The sequence below is a fragment of the Synchiropus splendidus genome, chromosome 7 (assembly GCF_027744825.2).
Source record: "Synchiropus splendidus isolate RoL2022-P1 chromosome 7, RoL_Sspl_1.0, whole genome shotgun sequence".
In the NCBI taxonomy this organism is placed as follows: Eukaryota; Metazoa; Chordata; class Actinopteri; order Syngnathiformes; family Callionymidae; genus Synchiropus; species Synchiropus splendidus.
In genome coordinates, this window is record NC_071340.1 from 17,202,567 (window position 1) to 17,221,017 (window position 18,451).

An 18,451-nucleotide genomic window follows, 5' to 3' on the forward strand; every position below is an offset into this window, starting at 1 on the left:
CCAAAGTCACAGGTTCTAATCCGGGTTTCCGTCAACAGAACAGAAGAAGGGGAACCCGGGGCCGGCCTGCATGGATCCAGGAAACCCGCTCCACGGTCGCCAGCAGAGGGTGGTGCTGCCAGTCCACTATCCCGGGCGAGTTCACCGCGCCGGACAGGTGACTGCGTACCCGACCAGGACCAGCATGGACCCCCACGGCAACCCCATCACCGTCCTCACTGTGGACCAGCACCCGGATCCTCAGGGGCTGTACCCGCCGCAATCGACGTCCGCCTTCCTCCGGAGCTACCACCCTGCCCTGCACCTGGACCACTCGATGAACCCCCACCACTGTGGGCTGGAACACCGTGGCCCCCCCGCCTACCAGGCACAGCATCACCCTGCCTTCAAGCGGCCCAAGTTTCACGGGCGCAACTTTTCCAGAGCAGCCTGCTTCTCCCAGTACGAGACCATGTACCAGCACTACTATTTCCAGGGTTTGACTTTCCCTCAGCAGCCTGAAGGTGGTGCTGGACCCACGGTAGCGGGACATCTGGGTGGTGCGGCAGGGGCTCATAAGGGCCACCACAGTAGAGCCTACCAGCAGGGACTCTTGTACCCCACAGTGGTGCACATGGCACCTTCCACCTCATCCAGAATGGGGGACGGCGGCAGCTCTTCGGGCCTGAGCTGCTACCACGGCCACCGCTCTGTCTGCAGCGGCTACCTGGCTGACTGTCCAGGGAGCGACAGCAGCAGCAGCAGTTCGGGTCAGTGCCACTGCTCCTCCAGTGACTCCATGTTGGACTGCACCGAGGTCAGTAACCAGGGGGTGTACGGCAGCTGCTCCACCTTCCGGAGCTCGCTCAGCAGCGACTACGACCCATATGTGTACCGGAGTCGAAGTCCATGTCGGGGCTCTGCGGGGGAAGCAGGGAGTGCGGGGTGTGCGACGGCGCCCGCCGAGGACTCCTCCTCTTCTGCCCCCTCGGGACATGACTGCCTCCAGCTTCCTTCAGGAGCTGCAGGCTACAGTTCGGGGGACCACCTCTCCAGTTGTAGTTTGGAGCCCAACTACAGCAGTCGCTCGTCACTGGAAACCCGGGAGAACGGCCACACCAGCACTACCTCAGGCGCCGTCTCGGAGGGCGCCAGCGCGGACAAGATGAAGGGCTCGCAGGAGGACTCGGGGGACCTCAGTGCTGCCGCCTGTAGCTGCTGCTTCGAGGTTCTTCCCCCAAAGATGGAGAGCAAAGGGTCGGACTGCGAGGCGCCGTCGGGGCGCTGCCATCGGACCGCGGACTTTCAGAGCTCTAAGAACTACTTCACCTCGGAGCACATGTGTCCTTCATCGGAGCAGGTGGCCTATGATGGCCTCCCTTGCTGTTTCTACAAAGAGATGAAGGTCCACCGGGCCGGGCCGGGACTGTACGCTGAGGACTATGCCGTGAATGTGCAGTACGCAGACTCGGACGTCTGCTCGGGACAGAGCTGCTGTGACCTCAACCAGAGGATACCCATAATTCCCGAGGACACTGACTGTGAAACGGAGACGCACAGCAGTTTACTGCCCGACTGTGTGACTGTGGAGACCGAGACGTCGGAGCCCAGAGACGGTTGCTTCACCTCAGGACAGTCAGGAGGGCAGGACGAGGAGACCCGGGCTTTGTTCCGCCCACAGCTCCCCGCCAGCCCCTCCACAAAAGAGGCGGAGCTCCGCTGAACTTATGCATCTGGTACCGGATCAGTCCAATCAATCATTCAAACGTTGCCTTGTTCCATCTTCTCTCCGTGTGCCGAATGTTTTACCAGAACGTCTGTGGATTTCTACTGAAATGTCTTTTTCATTTCTCGAAGTTCATTCCCACCATCCAAGGTGCTCAAACCAAATCCGGCGCATTCTTCTGTGAGGCCACAAACACGACTCGCAAACGTGCGCGCAGGAACGCCGTCGCCTGTTTGATCCCGTCGCCGACTCGCGTCTTTGGAAACCAAAAGATTGTGCGTTTAGTTTTTTTTTTTTTTCTATCGGAGAGAAAGATTTTATCTACGATCAGACGCGGAAATGTGAAAACTCACACTGGTCTCTATTTTGGATACAATTGTGGCCTCCTCGTACGAAATGTGCCAGAGCAACACAGAGGCCTTAACGTCGCTAAGCTAATTGTAGCAATACGTCAAGACACGGCTGTTGGTCCCGCCCCGACCAAAGTGACTCGTGTCTCAGGGTCAGTGGATTTCCTCAGAGACGGAGCGCTCTGATTCTCTGTCTGTCGTTCGGAACCCCTCATCGTGTCTCGGTCACGTACACCTCCCGCACTCTACACGACGTTGAAACGGAATTGGACACCTTTAGCATGCTAGCTGATTCCGCTCACTATAAACAGCGGCTTTTAATGAGTTGCCTTTTGCAGCGCAAATACTTTAGCTGCCACTGACTGTGGTGGGCTATAAAAATTTGTAATAGGCAGGTAGCAACTGTCGCCACAACGATTAGCTCTTGAGGATGACTGGCAACAGTCTTTCTTTTTTTGTTTCTCAAATTAAGAGTTTTTTGGACCGACATCGCTCAGTTCCTGACTCTTCAACGTCGTGTCGAGTCTGTGTTTTCTTTCCCTCCGTGAGGCGCCACGCCTCCCCGGTTCTTACGATTCTCGCCAAAGGAAAGGTTCAGAAGTGAGGCAGCGCCGGGCCATCAAAGACCAAGAGATTTATTTTCAAAATGATCCATATTTAAATAGATGTCTATGCTGTTCTTCCAGTCGATCGTTTATATGAAAAATAATTTTAAATTAATAAATTAACCAGTTAAAAGCCAGGGCTGCAACTGTGGTGCTCCTTCAGTCCAGGCTGTGCGGTGCAGCGTTTTAGTCTCAGTTTTTAGATTTTTTTTTCCTTACATAAAAGGCTGAATTTAGATCCTATTAAATAGAAGCTAACACACATCGGTGAGCTACTTTATTTGTTTCCTGTATAACAACATAATTTTGTCGTAAACCTATTTCCAGTACTTTAAAGCCTGGAATAGCAGGACAGCTGAAAAAAGATGCCTCACCTTGCTGGAACTGTACTGCCAGACTTTTGATGATAGTGGAGGCATTTCCACCTTAGTCCTTCCGATAAACACAAAGAGGAAAAACGTGTTTATTGAAGAAGAACTTTTACTCACTAATTCTACTTTAAAGAGTGAGGCGCAGCGATTTGTTGCTCTTTCCAAGCCACTTTGTTTCATTATTTCCGTTGTTAAATTCACATTTTGAATTCAGTTTTCGTCAAATAAAAGATTCTTATCGCGACACTGTTAATAGTTAACCGAACTGGATTTCGTTGCTCCTCTATTAAAGACAGTGCGGTCAAAGGGTTAACCCTTTATTTCGTCCGCGAGTCTGGGATGGCCCGAGCGCGCGCCGGCGGGTTCCACGATGTACTGTGACTTTTCTTCGATGTAACAATGCAGTTTTCATATTGTGCCGTGCATGATGATGACGCTCGCCTTCGTTTGTCCTGCAGACTGTTCCATACTGTTTCTATGAAATATTCACAACCGACACAACTATTTATGATCCAGTCAGCAACTTTGAATACTGCAAGTAACATTTTGGGGTACTTGAGTCACTATTTAATTTTTGTAATTGTTTCTAGCACTTAAGATTTCAACTATGTACAAACAAATGAATATTTTTCAGAGTAATTATGTTTTACAGAGGCTGGAGACGAGTGTGTATATTTCTGCTCCTGTACAGGCGTCATGAATGGAAATGTTCTCTGGATATTTATTGACTAATATATTTATCTTTGTAAGCCATGTCTTATGTCTGACTGGAGGAATCACTAACGTTGTACATACATGGTTAATTGCACACGATTAAATCTTCTCTGACCAAAAATCCATTTTAAAATTTAGTACTTCACCGTTTTGTAATAAAGTGTACAAAGATGTGTAAAATATACAGTTTTATTCAAGTCGCTGGTCTTCGGCTCTTTTGTTTGTTGCGGTGACGCCGCCTCAGACTGTTGTTACAGTGAAGAGTCTCATGTGTATTAGCCTCATTATTCCTCATCCGGACTCACTCCCATCCTCACTCGTGAACAAAACCTTGAGGAGTCACATGACCTCCTCCTGCTGCAGAAGTGTCCTATATTGAGGCGTATTTATGATCCAAATGCTTCACATTTGCAACAGACTTTTACATATGTAAGCAATTTTACATATATTAACTGGAGCGTTTCTCATCTTTGCAAGTTATTTTATTGAATTTAAAATGGAGTCAAAATACATTTTTGATTAAAAAAAAATCAGATATACATATCAAAGTTTGTTGTGATTTGACAGAAATAAAATGTCCAGCTGTAAAAATCGAGAAAAGAAATATAACAGTTCAAAATGTAACCAGATTAAAAAATACGTAAAAATACTGAAGTAAATAAAATATATTAAACGTTTAAAAAGGATAGAGTTCAAGGGATGAAAAAAAGAATTTGAATAAAATAAACATTTATATTTAGAGTCAAAAATGAAACAAGAATAAAAGCAGCTGTGCCGACCTAAAATGATGGCGTCATAAGGTCAATAAAAAATAGTCAGTAGTAGTAGTTGGCTGCTTCTGGTGTCTCGGGTTCAAACACGTAGCCCCGCCACCTAGGAGCCGTCTGGAGTCAGAAAAAAGGGGAAATAAATATGGAGTTTAAAACCAGACAAAAGGTAAAAAGTAACAAAACAATTCACAAATAATTCCAGAACAAACGCGGACAAAAAAAGAAGAGATTTAATAAAGTTAGATCCAAAACAAAAACTCAAACACTGGGAATTCCACAGCAAGTTGGACGTGATGCTTCCAGTGCAGCTGCACTGAGCTGGCGCCATCTACTGGAATAAATCCATTGACATCCGCTCTAACTTGATGTGGCTGCATGAGGCACGTGGTGTGAGACCAGAGTGACGGCGAGTCCAGTCTGATGGTGGAGCAGGTGCAGTCTGCAGCAGCAGGTCACCTAACAAAGCCAAGAAGACGCTGCGTGTGCACATGGTTTATTGGCGATCAGAGAATTTCCAAGTCGAGTGGAGTCAGTCGACAGGTGTCACTCAGAGCTTGAAGCCCGAGTGCAGCGAGACCACTCCTCCGGTGAAGTTGTGGAATGTGACGCAGCAGAATCCAGCGTCCTCGATCATCTGCTTGAACTCCACCTGAGGAGGGGTCAGAGGTCACGTCAGCCGTCCAGATTCAGGTGCTGCGTCCGCACTCACCTGGTCAGGGAACTTGCGGATGCTCTCCACCAGGTACTTGTAGGACTTCCAGTCGCCCGCGATGACCTCGCCCAGGACCGGGATCACCTGAAAGCTGTAGGCGTCGTACAGGCTGCGGGGACCGGGGACCACAATCTCACACACATATGACCACAACAACTGCACCTCCTCACCTGGCCAGCAGGGGGTTGGTGACCTTACTGAACTCCAGACACATGAACCTGCCACCGGGCTTCAGGACCCGCAGCGCCTCCTGCAGGGCCTGGAATAGGGAACAGCAGCAGCTGCGATCAGTGGGGCAGCAGGGCGATGATGTCATCCGCCTGCTCACCTGCTCGATGTGTGTGACGTTGCGGATCCCAAACGCCACGGTGTAAATGTCAAACTGCTCGTCGTCAAACGGAAGCTCCTCTGCGTCGCCCACGACCCACGACAGACCTGAGAGAGAGAGAGGCCACACTTGAGCCGTCGCTCAGACCTGCCGGCGCCGGCGAGTCCAGACCTGACGCGAGGCCGAGTTGTTCCGCCCTCTGCTTCCCCACTTTCAGCATCTCCTTGTTGATGTCACAGACCACGGCCCGGGACTCGGGCTCCGCATCCTCCGCAGAGTAGTGCGAGGAAATGTCCTGCCAGGACGGAGTCTGCGCAGAGCGAGCTGCTCGCCGCCGCTGGCGCTCCAGCTGCGACTCCACGTAGTCCAGGAAGCGGAAGGAGATGTCGCCTGCACGCAAGAATCACTCTGAGATGATGCAGCAACGCGACATTAGGTTGAATGAATACTCTAAAAATATATTTAAGAGAAGAAATATAGATTTAAAGTCTTCAAAAATGACAAGAAGAAATGAACATAAAAAATGTAATAAATTTCATCTTGAAAAAAAAATGTAAAAAATATTTTTTTATTCAGAAAAAAATTTATATTTTAAATTGCAAATTTAATAAAAAAATGTATATTAAATGCATTAAACTGAGTATTTTTTAAATGGAAGGGAAATGGAAAACAAATGAAAGAATGTCATTTGAAAAAAAATGAAAGTACAAAAATACAAATATTGTAAAAATCTAAAATGAAAAATGGGCAATTATATAAAACATATATTTAAAAAAAATGTTCACTACTAATAATAAAAATATTTTCCTCCACCACATGGTTGAAAAGTTAAATAAAATGAACATATATTCTGTGTTAATCGTAGATGTGGTACAATCTCCCTCCACAGCATCAGCTGAACTTAAGTGCGTGTTTGAAAACTCAAACAAGGCGAGTGCTGGTTCTGACCCGTTCCTCCGGCCACGTCCAGGAGCCGGGCTCCAGGTTGGGGGTGCATCACATGCAGCAGGGCGTCCTTCCACAGGCGATGGATGCCCAGACTCATGGCGTCGTTCATCACGTCGTACTTCTGTGCCACGTTCTCAAACACCTCGTAGACTGGAGACCAGAGCAGAGCAGAGCATTGACATCCACTTCAGTTCTGACACTGATCAGTGAGCAGCTGCTGATAATCCACGTGAATAAAAGGAACAAAACACAAAGATCTCTTTATATATTCTGAAAAATAAACTCAGCAAATGACAAGAATGTATACGTCAGCTGGGAATGTTTTAAAATATCTATTATGGGAGGGATTTTTTTTGCACCAAAACCCATGTCTTGTGGAGTAAAAGTGCCGTGAGAATAGTTTTCTATCTCCGTAATTCATCATTTACATGTGTGTCAATAGCAACGCGACCTGTTGCTCTAGGTAGCGCAGGACTTCATTCAGGATTATGATCTTGAGTCGTGACAGACTTTCACAATACTGCGCCTCTGTGGGAACCGTCACTCGCCTTTCTTCGCCTTCTCCGCCTCCGGAACCGTTTGGAAGCCGAAATGTGTTGTTCTGTCTTCAGGCGCATCGCTGAAACACCGACGGCTGGTTTTTACACTCGCTTTAAAGTCACAGAGAGAAAGACGCGCTGCCCTCCGGAGCAGGAGCCTGACGGGGGCGGCCATGTTGGCTGGGCCACTCTATTAGGCGTCACCGTGACGTCATACACACGGGACGCCACAGAGTTTGTTTGGAAGTTGTTTTTCTATGCTACACTTTATCTATAAAACTATTAACTTATTACACATCCACTGGATGAAGTGATGAATTAATCTGCTTCATAACATACTCATTTGTTTAAATAGCTTTCACTGCAATATTCACAGTAATAACAAAGTAATAACAACGAGCTAACGCTGTAACCTTCTATATTCAATACTTTATTATTGATCTGATCTGTACTGTCTGGCAGGAGTCTCCTCAGCGGGATGTGTGGACTCAGGCAGAATCAGAACCCGCCTCATTGCTGTCATAATCATGATAATCATGATAATACATTAATAGAAGTAAGTAAGAAACAAACAAGCCCACAAACAACAAGGACACTTCAGCCAGTGTTTCAAGAGCCCGGCTCAGGTTCTGATGCTGCAACAGGCTCCTGCTTGTCCCCACACACCCCCCATGGCCGCGCCAGCGCCGGGTCTCAGCAGCAACCAGTCGCTGCGCGGAGCGTATAAAGCGACTCTTTCTCATGGCTCATGGTTCCAGCCATGAGAAACCTGCTCCGGCTCCCTGGCTGTGGGGCCTTTTGTCCGGCTGGGTTCCGACGGTAACTGGAGCCCGGTGGCCATTGTCTTCTCTGCTCAGCCTGGTTCAGATGGATCTGCTTTCACAGGCCTGTGGGAAGGTGGCACCTGAGGGAGGGGACCCGCAGGAGACGCCCGCAGACTCTCAGTCTCCTGCTGCTGAGGGATGAGGCTGAGGTCAACCACAGGCCGCGGAGGCGCAGAGTGGGGGGTAAAGGTTGTTTAATGTAATCTAATCTAAAATATGAGGAGCCCGAGTTTGACTCCCTGTTGAGGCGCAGGAGCAAGATAACCAGCAGGGGGCGCCACGGCACCATTCAAACTGAATTCTCTAAATAATCAAAATATAGTAAACCGCCCTCATTTTCCACCCGTATATTTAAAAGGTACGATTGTAAAAATACTCCGAGTCACACCGAGTGTCTCAGTCAGTTTAAGTGACTCGGTGTGTTCTAAATGTTTAAAGGTGCGTCACGTGGTCACCACCGCTGACCGACTCCGTGTTTTGAAACAGGTGAATAAATGTTGCTTTTTCGCGGGGAAGACGTGTTTGTCTCGGGCGAGAAAGCGCGGTCTTTAGCCGTGAGTGCGCCTGCGCGACCGAGTCTGGAAGTGATTCCCGTAACTGATGGGCTCAGGCCTGGTTGGGAAATAAGCGGATGCAGATGTTGACTGGGATGTTTCGGACGATGACTCTGATACTGTTTCGATCACCTCGATCACAACTGAAGCTTCAATAATTATGTACACATTTAAAGAAATTCACTTAAAAAACTTTTTTTTTTTTTTTACATTTTCTAATGATTCACTTGTATTTCAGAGATACATTTTATATACATACATTTTTTTAGAAATTAAATAAAAAATAAATAATCAAAATAAAAAAACATTTTAAATTGTGAATTTGAAGGGAAAATATATTGATAATGGTATTTATAATGATGAAATTATATAAAGGTTTGAGGTTTCTTAAAATGGAAAGAAATTGTAAGAAGGACAGAAAAATCAAATGAAAAACAAAACCAACAATTGAAAATTGAAAATAAAAAAGTGGACAATAAATGGAAACACAAAAACAAATATTTTATAAACAATTAAATATTTTACTGTAAAGTGAGCAGAAAAAAATGGATGAATTAAAAAAACGACCTTGGATAAATAGTTCTAAAATATATAGTGCAGTATTACTTTTTATTTAGAAAAATGCAAATTAAATCTACATAAAATTATAAACATAGAAATACATTTTTAATTATAAATTCGAATTGAAATATAAATATAATGTACATGAAATTGGAAGGTTTGAGGGTGTTTTTTTGGCTTTTAAAAATTTAAAGAAATTGCAAGAAAACAATCTCAAATACAAAAGAAACGGAAAATAAAAGAAAAAATAAAAGTAAAACAAGTACAGATAAAAAGAAAAAATACAACTGTTTAAAAAGACAAATAAGCATGAATATCAAGATTAAAACTATTGAATACTATCAGATGTTTTACTGCACCACAAGGTTGAGAAGTCTGGAACTTGCTGGGAAATAAGAGGATGCAGATGTTGACTCTGCTGTTTTGGAAGATGACTCAGCAACTTTTTCCATCACCTCTCTGCTGTGCTGTCTTCTGGAGGAGAGCCCGGGACCGACCCAGGACTGTAGTGCTGTAGAGAATATTGGCCACATTATTTAGCACGGAAGCACTATCGGTGTCTGGAGAGAGGGAAGTCTCTGTCTCCGCTGCGACGGGACCCCTCAGGACATGGAGCCTGAGCAACTCATGTCAGGTGGATTCATGCTCACGTCACTGGTTCCCTGGACTCCATCGGTGTCTCAGGGTCTTGTTCTCCAGTGAGGGGGCGACATGTTGCATGAAGAAAATCCAAGAGTCGTGACGTAAGAAACATGCATACAGTGTTTATTTTACAACCAGGACACATTAAATAAAAGGACCAGGCCACTTCACGGATACAAAAGATAGATTATGTCCCACTGACGTACAAAAGAAGAATAATTTACTGTATAAATAAAAAGAAATCACGAGCTATGTACAGTTCCATCAAGACAGGTCGGCTCTCCAGACGTTGGCGCTGACCACAGACGTGACTTGGGACCCCTGCGCTCCTGACTCGTCGGCCATGTTTGCTCAGTTCCTCTGAGGTACGACCAGAGCTGCACAGCACATCCATCCACAGGTGTGTTCGCCAGCCGCTCAGCAGCAAACTGGCTGCAGTGGCTGGTGTCCTCACTGGTCCATTCAACCATGTCGAGGGCTGATATTACTGAGTCACTCTGTTGTTTCTTCAGTTGAAGAAGAAAATTTCACAGCACTCCAGTTCACCTCGAATAAAAGAGTGAGATGTATTTCTTAAATCGGATTCCAGTCGATTAAGAATTAAAGTAACTCAAAGGGATTTTCTGGTTTCCATGTGACAGTCAAAACAGTCAGCAATAGTGAGGTCGATTGAAGACACGTCTTGAACCAGACTGCGTTTGAAACCATGTGATTCCAAACATCAGTCTGTAGCGCTGCTTCCTGTGGGAGTGACCTCACTTCCTTTGACTCTGGATCTTTGTTTCCTGCTGTCTGAAATCACACGGAGAACGGGTTGTGGGTTTGAATCCCGAGTGGATTCAGTTTCAGGTCCCTGCTGGTAGCTGACAGTTGCACCAGTTGAAGGTTTCGAGTGCTCAGGTAGCTCAAGTGCTTTCATAGTGGAAGTGCTGGATAAAGAGGTTTCTGGCTCCAAGTGGAAGGACACGTGTCGATGTGGTGCAGCTCTGGTGCCTCAAGTGCTCCACGTAGGGGCCTCTGTAAGTGCGTTCCATTTGTGATGTGGCTGTCACTTGACAAGTGGAAGTTGGTTGTGTTTTGATGACACACACTCAACGATCGATGTGAACAATATGTTCAGTAAGACGAGCGGGACGTGACAACCTGTCTTGGAGCGATCACATGGTTATTTTTACAGACCGAGTGCCTGCGAGTCACGGCGGCGTCGCCCGTGAGAGGATCAGGTGGGACGCGTCCACATGACCGCGGTTTCACTGCTGAAGCAGGTTTCAGTGACGCTGTATTATGTACATTCATCTCAAGCAAAACTCCACCTCCTCTACTTTTACAGTGTCAGGTGACGATAACTTTTTGCAGATTTGATGGTTTAGTCTTCCTTTATCAGAAAGTTTTGGAGTCATTCCTGTCAGATCTAATCTCTGCTCGGGAGACTGACTCGAGAGTCTCCTCTCTGACTCAACCCACCTCCCTGACGCTGTCTGTTTTTCTGAGTCACTTGACAGTGAGTGATGGACAGTGAAACCACGGCGCCTGTGGACGCCATCTGAGCATTTGGGACAAAGTGGATCCGTAAGGCACTTGAACACAACTGACCCCGCCCCTTCCCGCCACAGTCCCCTATCAACATGTACATTGAGCTCCTCTCCACAGCTGAGTGGGCGAGCGAGCTCATCCTGGCGATGATGCCTCCCGAAAGTGTCCCTGTTGTGGTCCGTTTTTCTCGAAGACAAAAGAAAAAACTCTTTGGATGATTATCGTCCACACGAGGCAGCAAAGAGTTCCTCCTCCCTTGAGTCTGTGATGGAGGCCAAGTGTCTCCATCACAAGGTGTCCTCTGACTGCCCAGGCTGGGGGGCGGAGCCTCACCCGCCCGCACCGCTGGTCATGCGCACATGCTAGCTAGCACCTTGTATCAGTTCCACAGTCTTCTTGGATTGGTCAGCTCGGCCACACACAAGTCTGGGTCCACGGAGCTCAGCAGCAGCAGCAGCAGCAGCAGTAGTCGTAGTAGTAGAAGAAGTAGTTGTCATTGCGCTAGTTGCCCACCAGAGGGCTGAGGTCGCCGTGGTGGTTCTTTAGTTTCTTCTTGAAGAGGGAGATGGTGGAGGGCCGGTACAGGATGATCCAGGGCTCGGAGGACGCCGTGCTCTGGCTGCAGCTGTCGGAGCCGCTCACCGTCGGGATGTTGGGGGGTCTGCGGGGACAGGAGGAGGATTTAGCATGAGGTGATAAACAGCCCTCAAAATTCTACTTTGACTGCTGACAAACCACAAGCCTGAGCGTTAGCAGGAGGCTAATGCTATCTGGCGCTAACCTCTGCCTGCCAGAGCATTTTCATGTTTTAGATGTTGCTGTGCACCGATTAGCCTGTTTGTGCTGAGTTTTATGTTTAAGAATGTCTGGGTTGTTCAACAGGAAGTTGCTGGAGGCCTTATTTCAAGAGTCACCAGCATCAACCAATCCATCATTAGAAAGAAAACGTACTGGGTTTTCATTCTGTTTATACAAAAGAATAGAATTTGGTTTCCATCTCCTACCATAAAATCCACTGTGATTCTCCAAGGTTTTCATACTGTAAGTGGGTCAAACACCAGCGCCATCTTGCGGTGTCACTGGAGGGACCAGTAAGCTTTGGAAGTAGCGGCAATATCAGCCAATACTGAGGGATTTGTCCACGGTTTTTGAAGAAGAGGAGCAGGTCAATGTAGACCAAGGACTTGTTTTGATTCCAAACAAGCAACGACTCGGAATATTGTGAGAGGATGAAGTGTCTGAACAGATCAGAGATGGACGGCAACACTGAATGCTAATGTAAATGGAATGTAAAACTCTCTTCAGCAGTACGAAACAGGTCAACAGTGGGACTGACTGGGTCTTCTACCGACACCTCCTCACCCATGTTTTTGATAACTTCTCTGCTGTTTTGATAGGTTGCTATCAACGCTTTCAGTTTGTTTACGTTGGAAAACCCTGGGCTTCCAAAACAAGTTTGAGACAAACTTTCAAGGCAAAATAATCCTGCTAAGAAGCCAAACTTAGACGGTTGCCACTCGTCCCTCCTACTTTAAACATGCTTCACCTATTTCCTATGATGCTCTTCGTCTTTTTGTTAGAAGAATGGGCTTCGATGCTCACTGGCATCATTAAAACATCCAGCTGTCATGCAACACTCTGCCATTCCTCCTCTGATCCTCAAGCTGAAGAGTTTTTGTACCTGCATTCTGGGCCTTCTCTCCATTGCAGAGTTTCAAAATTGGACAATAAAAGCGGCAGAAGGCTTATACAGCAGGCTAGTTCTTCCATCAGTTGGGCGGAGTGCATATAAAAGATCTTTCAGGGAAAAGGCGATGGCCTATAAGCGATAAACCAATAGTGAAGTCTGTAAGAGGACTCAAAGAACTGGAGTTACATCCAGGTAACCAATATATCTACATCAAGTGATGTCACAAAGGCTTGTTTCTGGTTCTTGCTTCTTTCTTTCCGTGTTTGGCTTTGATTCACTCAGAACTAGATTTATACTTTTTTAGATGAAAATAGATTTATTTGACTGAGATATGATTATTTCATGCTGCATATTTACGCATTGTTCCAGAAGCGAGTTGTGACAGTTTAAACCTCACACATCTTGTTTCCCCAAAAATGTTTGATATCGATCATATATTTCAAAATGCTGAATCTCTGACTACTTTTATTACCCAGTTACAGCTTCACACCGAATATTTTAGTCGAGGGAGAAGAACAAATTGATGTCCTCCAAGAAAACAACTCCCCTCGCCGAGACCAAAGGCAGACAGAAGGTCACACCTTCAGCTTGACAAAGTCAGGAGCCCAGAGAACCTCACCCCCACTGAGAGTCAGAAGGCTGGACCACCTGAAGTCCACTCTGATCCGGTTCATCTCTCCACACCTTAGAGAGACGGTCAGCAGGAACTTACTTGATGGTGACGTGCAGCAGCAGCTTGGCGACCATGGCGACGACCGTAAGGACCAGCAGAGCGGCGAGAGCGTAGATGGTCCACACTGTGGAGAGCAGGGGAGTCAGAAGTCATGAGGGAATCACAGCATTAGCAGGCAGGAAACAACATGGATGTGAGAACATACTAGTGCTGTGGCCGCCGGGTCCAGCCCACTGACCTGGCATGTTGTGCTCCGGTTTACCGGGGCTGGACGTGATGACGTAGAGGATCTGGGAGGTGTGGCCTTTCGAGGTGCTGTTGGACCTCTCTGTGACGGCCCCGGGCAGCGCCGGGCTGACTGTGCTGGTGACGTCCTCGCTGGACTCTCCAGAGTCCTGACTCCTCAGAGCTGCGAAGACAAGAAGCAGTCGGAACTGAAACTCTGACCGCTAGGGCTAACACAGTCACAGTCACAGAGTCACTGCAACACTTTATTGACACCAGTAGACTCGAACAGTTCGCTTTGTTGTTTAAAAGTTGACCTTAAAACTAAATGCAGAACCAAATAAATGCGCTCCAAAATGTGAAGATGTGATGAAGCAAATTGAGGCAACAAATAGAATAGAAACGGAATAAAACCAAAAATTAAAAACAAACATCGAGTTTAGCCTCAACATAAATGCAAGAAACAAACGATTTAAAATGAGACGCTGATAAAAAAAAAAGTCTCCTTTACCGTGACATGGCATACACGCTCTGCTGTAGATAGTACTGTAATTCAAACACCAGCACTGTTAAATATTGATTTCAAACTTAATATTAGAATTTTGACTGCTCAAAACGTAGTGTGGAAGGTGTATGTCCTGTGATGTGCTGGGTCGCGATGGTTCTGGAGCCTCAGCCACCTGACCACTAGTCGACTTGTGAACCCTAACTTTCAGTAGCAAAACACTGACGTACTCACATTCTGCATTAAACTCTGAGCAAGCGATTTTTTAAAAGACATTTTAAAGGATTATTTTTAGTTTCTTTTTCAGTTTCAATCTAAACAATGACTTGAAGAGTGAAAGTTCGTCCTTTGTCATCTTAGTTCTCCGACCTAACGTTTTTCCAACGACTGCAGAGCCATGAATCAAACGGTAGATAATTGGTTCAACAAGTGGGACGCTAAATGAGATTTTGCAGCGGCGAGCCAAACGCGTGGGGTCATCAGGTGCAGCACAACTTCACCAGTCGCCGCAGCGTTGAGTGTGTAGGTGGCTGGAAAATCCGCAGAGCAATTCATCCGGGGAGCGGCGGAGCGCGGCCGCCTGCTGCAGCTCGATAAGACTTCCGTGGCAAAACAAAACATTATTCAAATGTGCGGCTTCGCCCGGAGCTGTGAGACATTGACTGGCAAATGAGAGGAGAAAAGAGGCGTGTGAGCGAGCGCGGCTGGCGAGAGGCGGCGGGCTGAACACCTGATCATGCAAAACAGCACCGGGCGCTTCTGACCCGACACGCAGCGCCAACACCACCCATCCCAGTGTAAACAAATGTCGTTTTGCATTCAGACTGGAGGGAGACGTTTGAGTCCTGCAGGCCTCTGCTGCAAACACTCATCAAAGTTTGTGCAGTGATGCAGGTGGGTCACTCATGCCGCCACCGAGATCCACTTCCTGTTCACGACACCTCACTGAGCCTCCTACCTTGGTACAGCAGGGCGAATCCCTGCGCCTGGTTGGTCCGGTCCGAGTAGAAGTAGAGGATGACAAAGTCGCCCGTGATGTTGACCAGGTCGCGCGGCGGGTTTCGCCAGTCGAAGCGTGCCACCACAAGGTTGGTGTAACCGTCCAGGAGCTCCACCATGTCCGTCTGGTCGGAGATGTCGAAGAAGGTGAAGTTGAAGAGGATGGCGCGAGCGCCTGGCACCTGCACGGTCCAGTAGCACACGCGCCCCGCCGAGTATCTGTCCGGGTAGTCTGGCGAGTAGATGACGTCGGACGGGGACGTGTAGTTTCCACCGCAGGCTCCGACTCGAGCTGGAGGAGAGACAGGACCCAAAGGGCTCAGAGTTGAAAGCTACCGACTCTATCTAGAAATCCACCCATCCATTTATCGGTCTGTCCATTTATCCATCCATCCATCTACCCATTCACCCACCCATCCATCTATCCATCCATCCATCCATCCCTACATCCATCCTAAGCAGATGAAGCAGCTCACTGTCGAAGATGATGATCCACCCGTCTCCTCCGCAGGGCTGCGTGTGATCACCGAAGCACACGTGGTTGCACTCCATGCTGGGTGACTCGCCCTGGTCGTGGACGTCCACCTCATTGCCACAGAAACAAGCGTAGCCCGACTCCATGCCGGCCAGCTGCAGAGAAAACACATGACCCCAACAGTGAGCTTGTGATTTGCAGAGATTAATAACATGCATGTGATGAATCATCTCAGACGATGGAGGTCCAGAATCAAAACGCTGAGTCATCTCGCCCGCTCGCTGGCGAGCAGGAATGTGGGGCGTCAAAAAACCAGCAGGCGTGACGACCCCACCGTCTCCAGCGTCCCTCAAAGGGGCTTTTGTCCCCCCATCAGAAGGACACCATTGTCCTGGTCTCAGTTGCCGAAGTCACCCAAAGGTGCCGCATCATTTCCCACTGCGACCTCATGGAGCCGGAACTCATGCTGCGGAGTTTAATGGCGCTGATGATGCAACGGCCCGGAGCGCTGAGCACGGTCAGACCAAGGTCCGGGAGCCGTCATGAATCAGGGCTGACAGGAGGGACGGTGTGAGGAGCACGGCAGGAGTCCACACTGACTGGAGTTTATGGATTCTATTTTAACTGATGAAACAGTTTATGCATTAATACTTGTTGAGCAAAACTCAGGGCCAGTTGGATAATAACAAATGGCCAACAATGTCAATTATTATTATTATTACAGTATGAGGCCATCGTGGGAGAGTCTGAGGCTTCTGCTGAAACCTTTGGCTGGTGTGGTTGAGCAGGTCAGCTTGTCTGGGGACAGTTGGACCAGGCCATGTGGGAGACACGTGAAGGAGATGATGGGGCGCATCACACAACAAAGAGACCTGAGTGCTGCAGTGGAGGGACTCGTGTCAAGCTGAGTTAAGAACGAGCAGAGGAGCTGTCAGAAGCAGATGTTCGGAGTCGTGATCCGGACGCCTGCTTCTGTTTACAGCCGGGACAGAGACCTGCCAGACTCAGAGATGAGAAGGTGCCCGCTGGGCTAATGACGCTGCGCCCGCAGCTGTCAGCCCTGAGTGCCGCCATAATTTCTCATCTGCGGCGCCAAGCTTGAGCCTCCATGCTGGAGAAACACAAAACAAAGCAAACTGTTCCGGACGGCGGCGCCGGAGCTCGCAAGGATTCAGGGTGGCGTGACGCGTAGGGCTCTCACCTTGTATCTCTGCCGGCGGCAGAAGCTGATGCAGTTCTGGATGGTGAGCTTGTTGGAGGTCTCGCTGCTGCCCGACAGGGTGGGGGGGTCGCCGCTGTCCCTGAAGCAGCCCAGGTTTCCTGGCACTGTCGGGGGAGGAGCGGACAGGTTACAGGTGGAGACACTCACAATTCACTTGCACTTTTCACTCTGAACCGAGCAAACTCCGTCCCTCACCTGACACCCAAACACATCGGTTGACCCACAAGCGAGTCTCAAAAAGAGAATCTGAAGCGACCTGACTCTTCTGTAGTGCATCTCAGATGCACACCTCATCACTCCAGTGCACTCCTCCTCCCTGAAAACACATCTCTTGCATATACGTCCATCCTGGAATGCGTCATCAAAATTAGCAACCCCAAACTCTGAGACCCCAAAACCAATCTCCCAGCCTTCAATCATCCACAGCTTCACGGCTCGCTGCTCAAATGCAGATTATTAGTTTCACAGCTCGAAAACTTCTCGGAGTGAACTTCCCTCTCTCCAGAGTTGGTCCCCGCAGACGTAAACAACAATTTCAAATATCCTCAGGACACATTTGAAGAAACAAGTAGGACAGCACTCACATCACAGAAGGCAAACCTGCAGTGTATTACCGAGGATGTGAGAACAAACAGTGAACACCGAAGACGTCGGGAATGAGCTCGGGAAAACCGCTCGGAGTCGTAATTGAAACAAGCTGTCAGCTTTCCGACTTATCATCCCGCGGATCGCCGGGAGAACCCAACTTGACGTGTCGGTTCTGGGCCATCCAGTTCACGGAATTAGTCGGAATAAAAGTGAAATAGTTTCGGCACAAGGTTATGTTCGCTAACAAGGAGCAGCTTTTCATTTGGGAACGTCATTACGGTCCGGAACGGGAGAGTCAAACTGGGTTACAGAACCAAATCCTAGATGGGGTGGAAGAGGGTTCACAGTAATTCATCAGGACACTCACGAGTCTTCTGCAGATTCCTGAGAGCTGTGCCGAATTTACAACAGGGAAGAGATCTAAACTGACATCAGTGGAGCGAGGAAGAATCGAGATTCCAACTCCTGATAGTCAGTCACCTTCCAGCCAGGAGGGGGAGCAGCGCATCCTGGTTCTGTCCTGCAGCCTCCTCACTCTCAGAGTGAAGTGAATGTTTAGCAGTTCAATATGTAACTTTGGTTCTAAGCAGGCAGTTTCCCCACAAAGCTGGCGTCACGTGTCAGGAGCGGTGGAAGGAAGGCTGAAGAAGATGACCTCAAGTAACCCCGACAGACCACCGACTTCCCTGTTGAGTCTTCAGAGACTGATGTTTCACCAACAAATTCCAAACCACGAGAACAAAAGCAAAGCAATGTGAAGAAGGAAGAGACTTGGATCAGTGATTCACCCCGAGGGATTTCATTCCACACACGAATGTTGGACCGCTGTAGCTAAATTTGATAAAGTGGAAGAAAAAACATGTATGAACTCAATTATTGATGAGTCTGTTTAAAAATCTGACCTTATAATTGAAAGAG

At 47.8% G+C, this 18,451-nt stretch overlaps 3 protein-coding genes across 5 annotated transcripts in view; 1 reads left to right on the top strand and 2 right to left on the bottom strand.

Moving 5' to 3' along the window:
- Positions 1–4,144, top strand: part of znrf3 (zinc and ring finger 3) — a 54,396-nt gene extending 50,252 nt beyond the window's left edge. For both annotated transcript variants that reach the window (XM_053869599.1, XM_053869598.1), the window contains exon 8: positions 39–4,144. In XM_053869599.1, the coding sequence (XP_053725574.1) occupies positions 39–1,702 (1,664 nt within the window). In that variant the 3' untranslated portion in view covers positions 1,703–4,144. The remainder of the gene's footprint in view (positions 1–38) is intronic.
- Positions 4,145–4,234: 90 nt separating this feature from the next.
- On the bottom strand, positions 4,235–7,222 carry coq5 (coenzyme Q5, methyltransferase). The gene is made up of 7 exons (XM_053869600.1): positions 7,052–7,222; positions 6,504–6,653; positions 5,727–5,945; positions 5,556–5,662; positions 5,398–5,486; positions 5,225–5,336; positions 4,235–5,164 (listed from the first exon to the last, which is right to left on the bottom strand). The coding sequence occupies exons 1-7, from the start codon at positions 7,215–7,217 to the stop codon at positions 5,063–5,065; spliced, it is 945 nt and encodes a 314-aa protein (XP_053725575.1). The 5' UTR covers positions 7,218–7,222; the 3' UTR covers positions 4,235–5,062.
- Positions 7,223–9,762: 2,540 nt separating this feature from the next.
- Positions 9,763–18,451, bottom strand: part of kremen1 (kringle containing transmembrane protein 1) — a 49,400-nt gene continuing 40,711 nt past the window's right edge. Inside the window, exons 4-9 of one of the 2 annotated variants that reach the window (XM_053871657.1) lie at positions 16,925–17,049; positions 15,725–15,878; positions 15,208–15,540; positions 13,725–13,928; positions 13,559–13,643; positions 9,763–11,817 (exon numbers count right to left, since the gene is read on the bottom strand). In XM_053871657.1, the coding sequence (XP_053727632.1) occupies positions 11,658–11,817; positions 13,559–13,643; positions 13,725–13,928; positions 15,208–15,540; positions 15,725–15,878; positions 16,925–17,049 (1,061 nt within the window). In that variant the 3' untranslated portion in view covers positions 9,763–11,657. The remainder of the gene's footprint in view (positions 11,818–13,558; positions 13,644–13,724; positions 13,929–15,207; positions 15,541–15,724; positions 15,879–16,924; positions 17,050–18,451) is intronic. The other variant, XM_053871658.1, reaches the window with a different exon arrangement.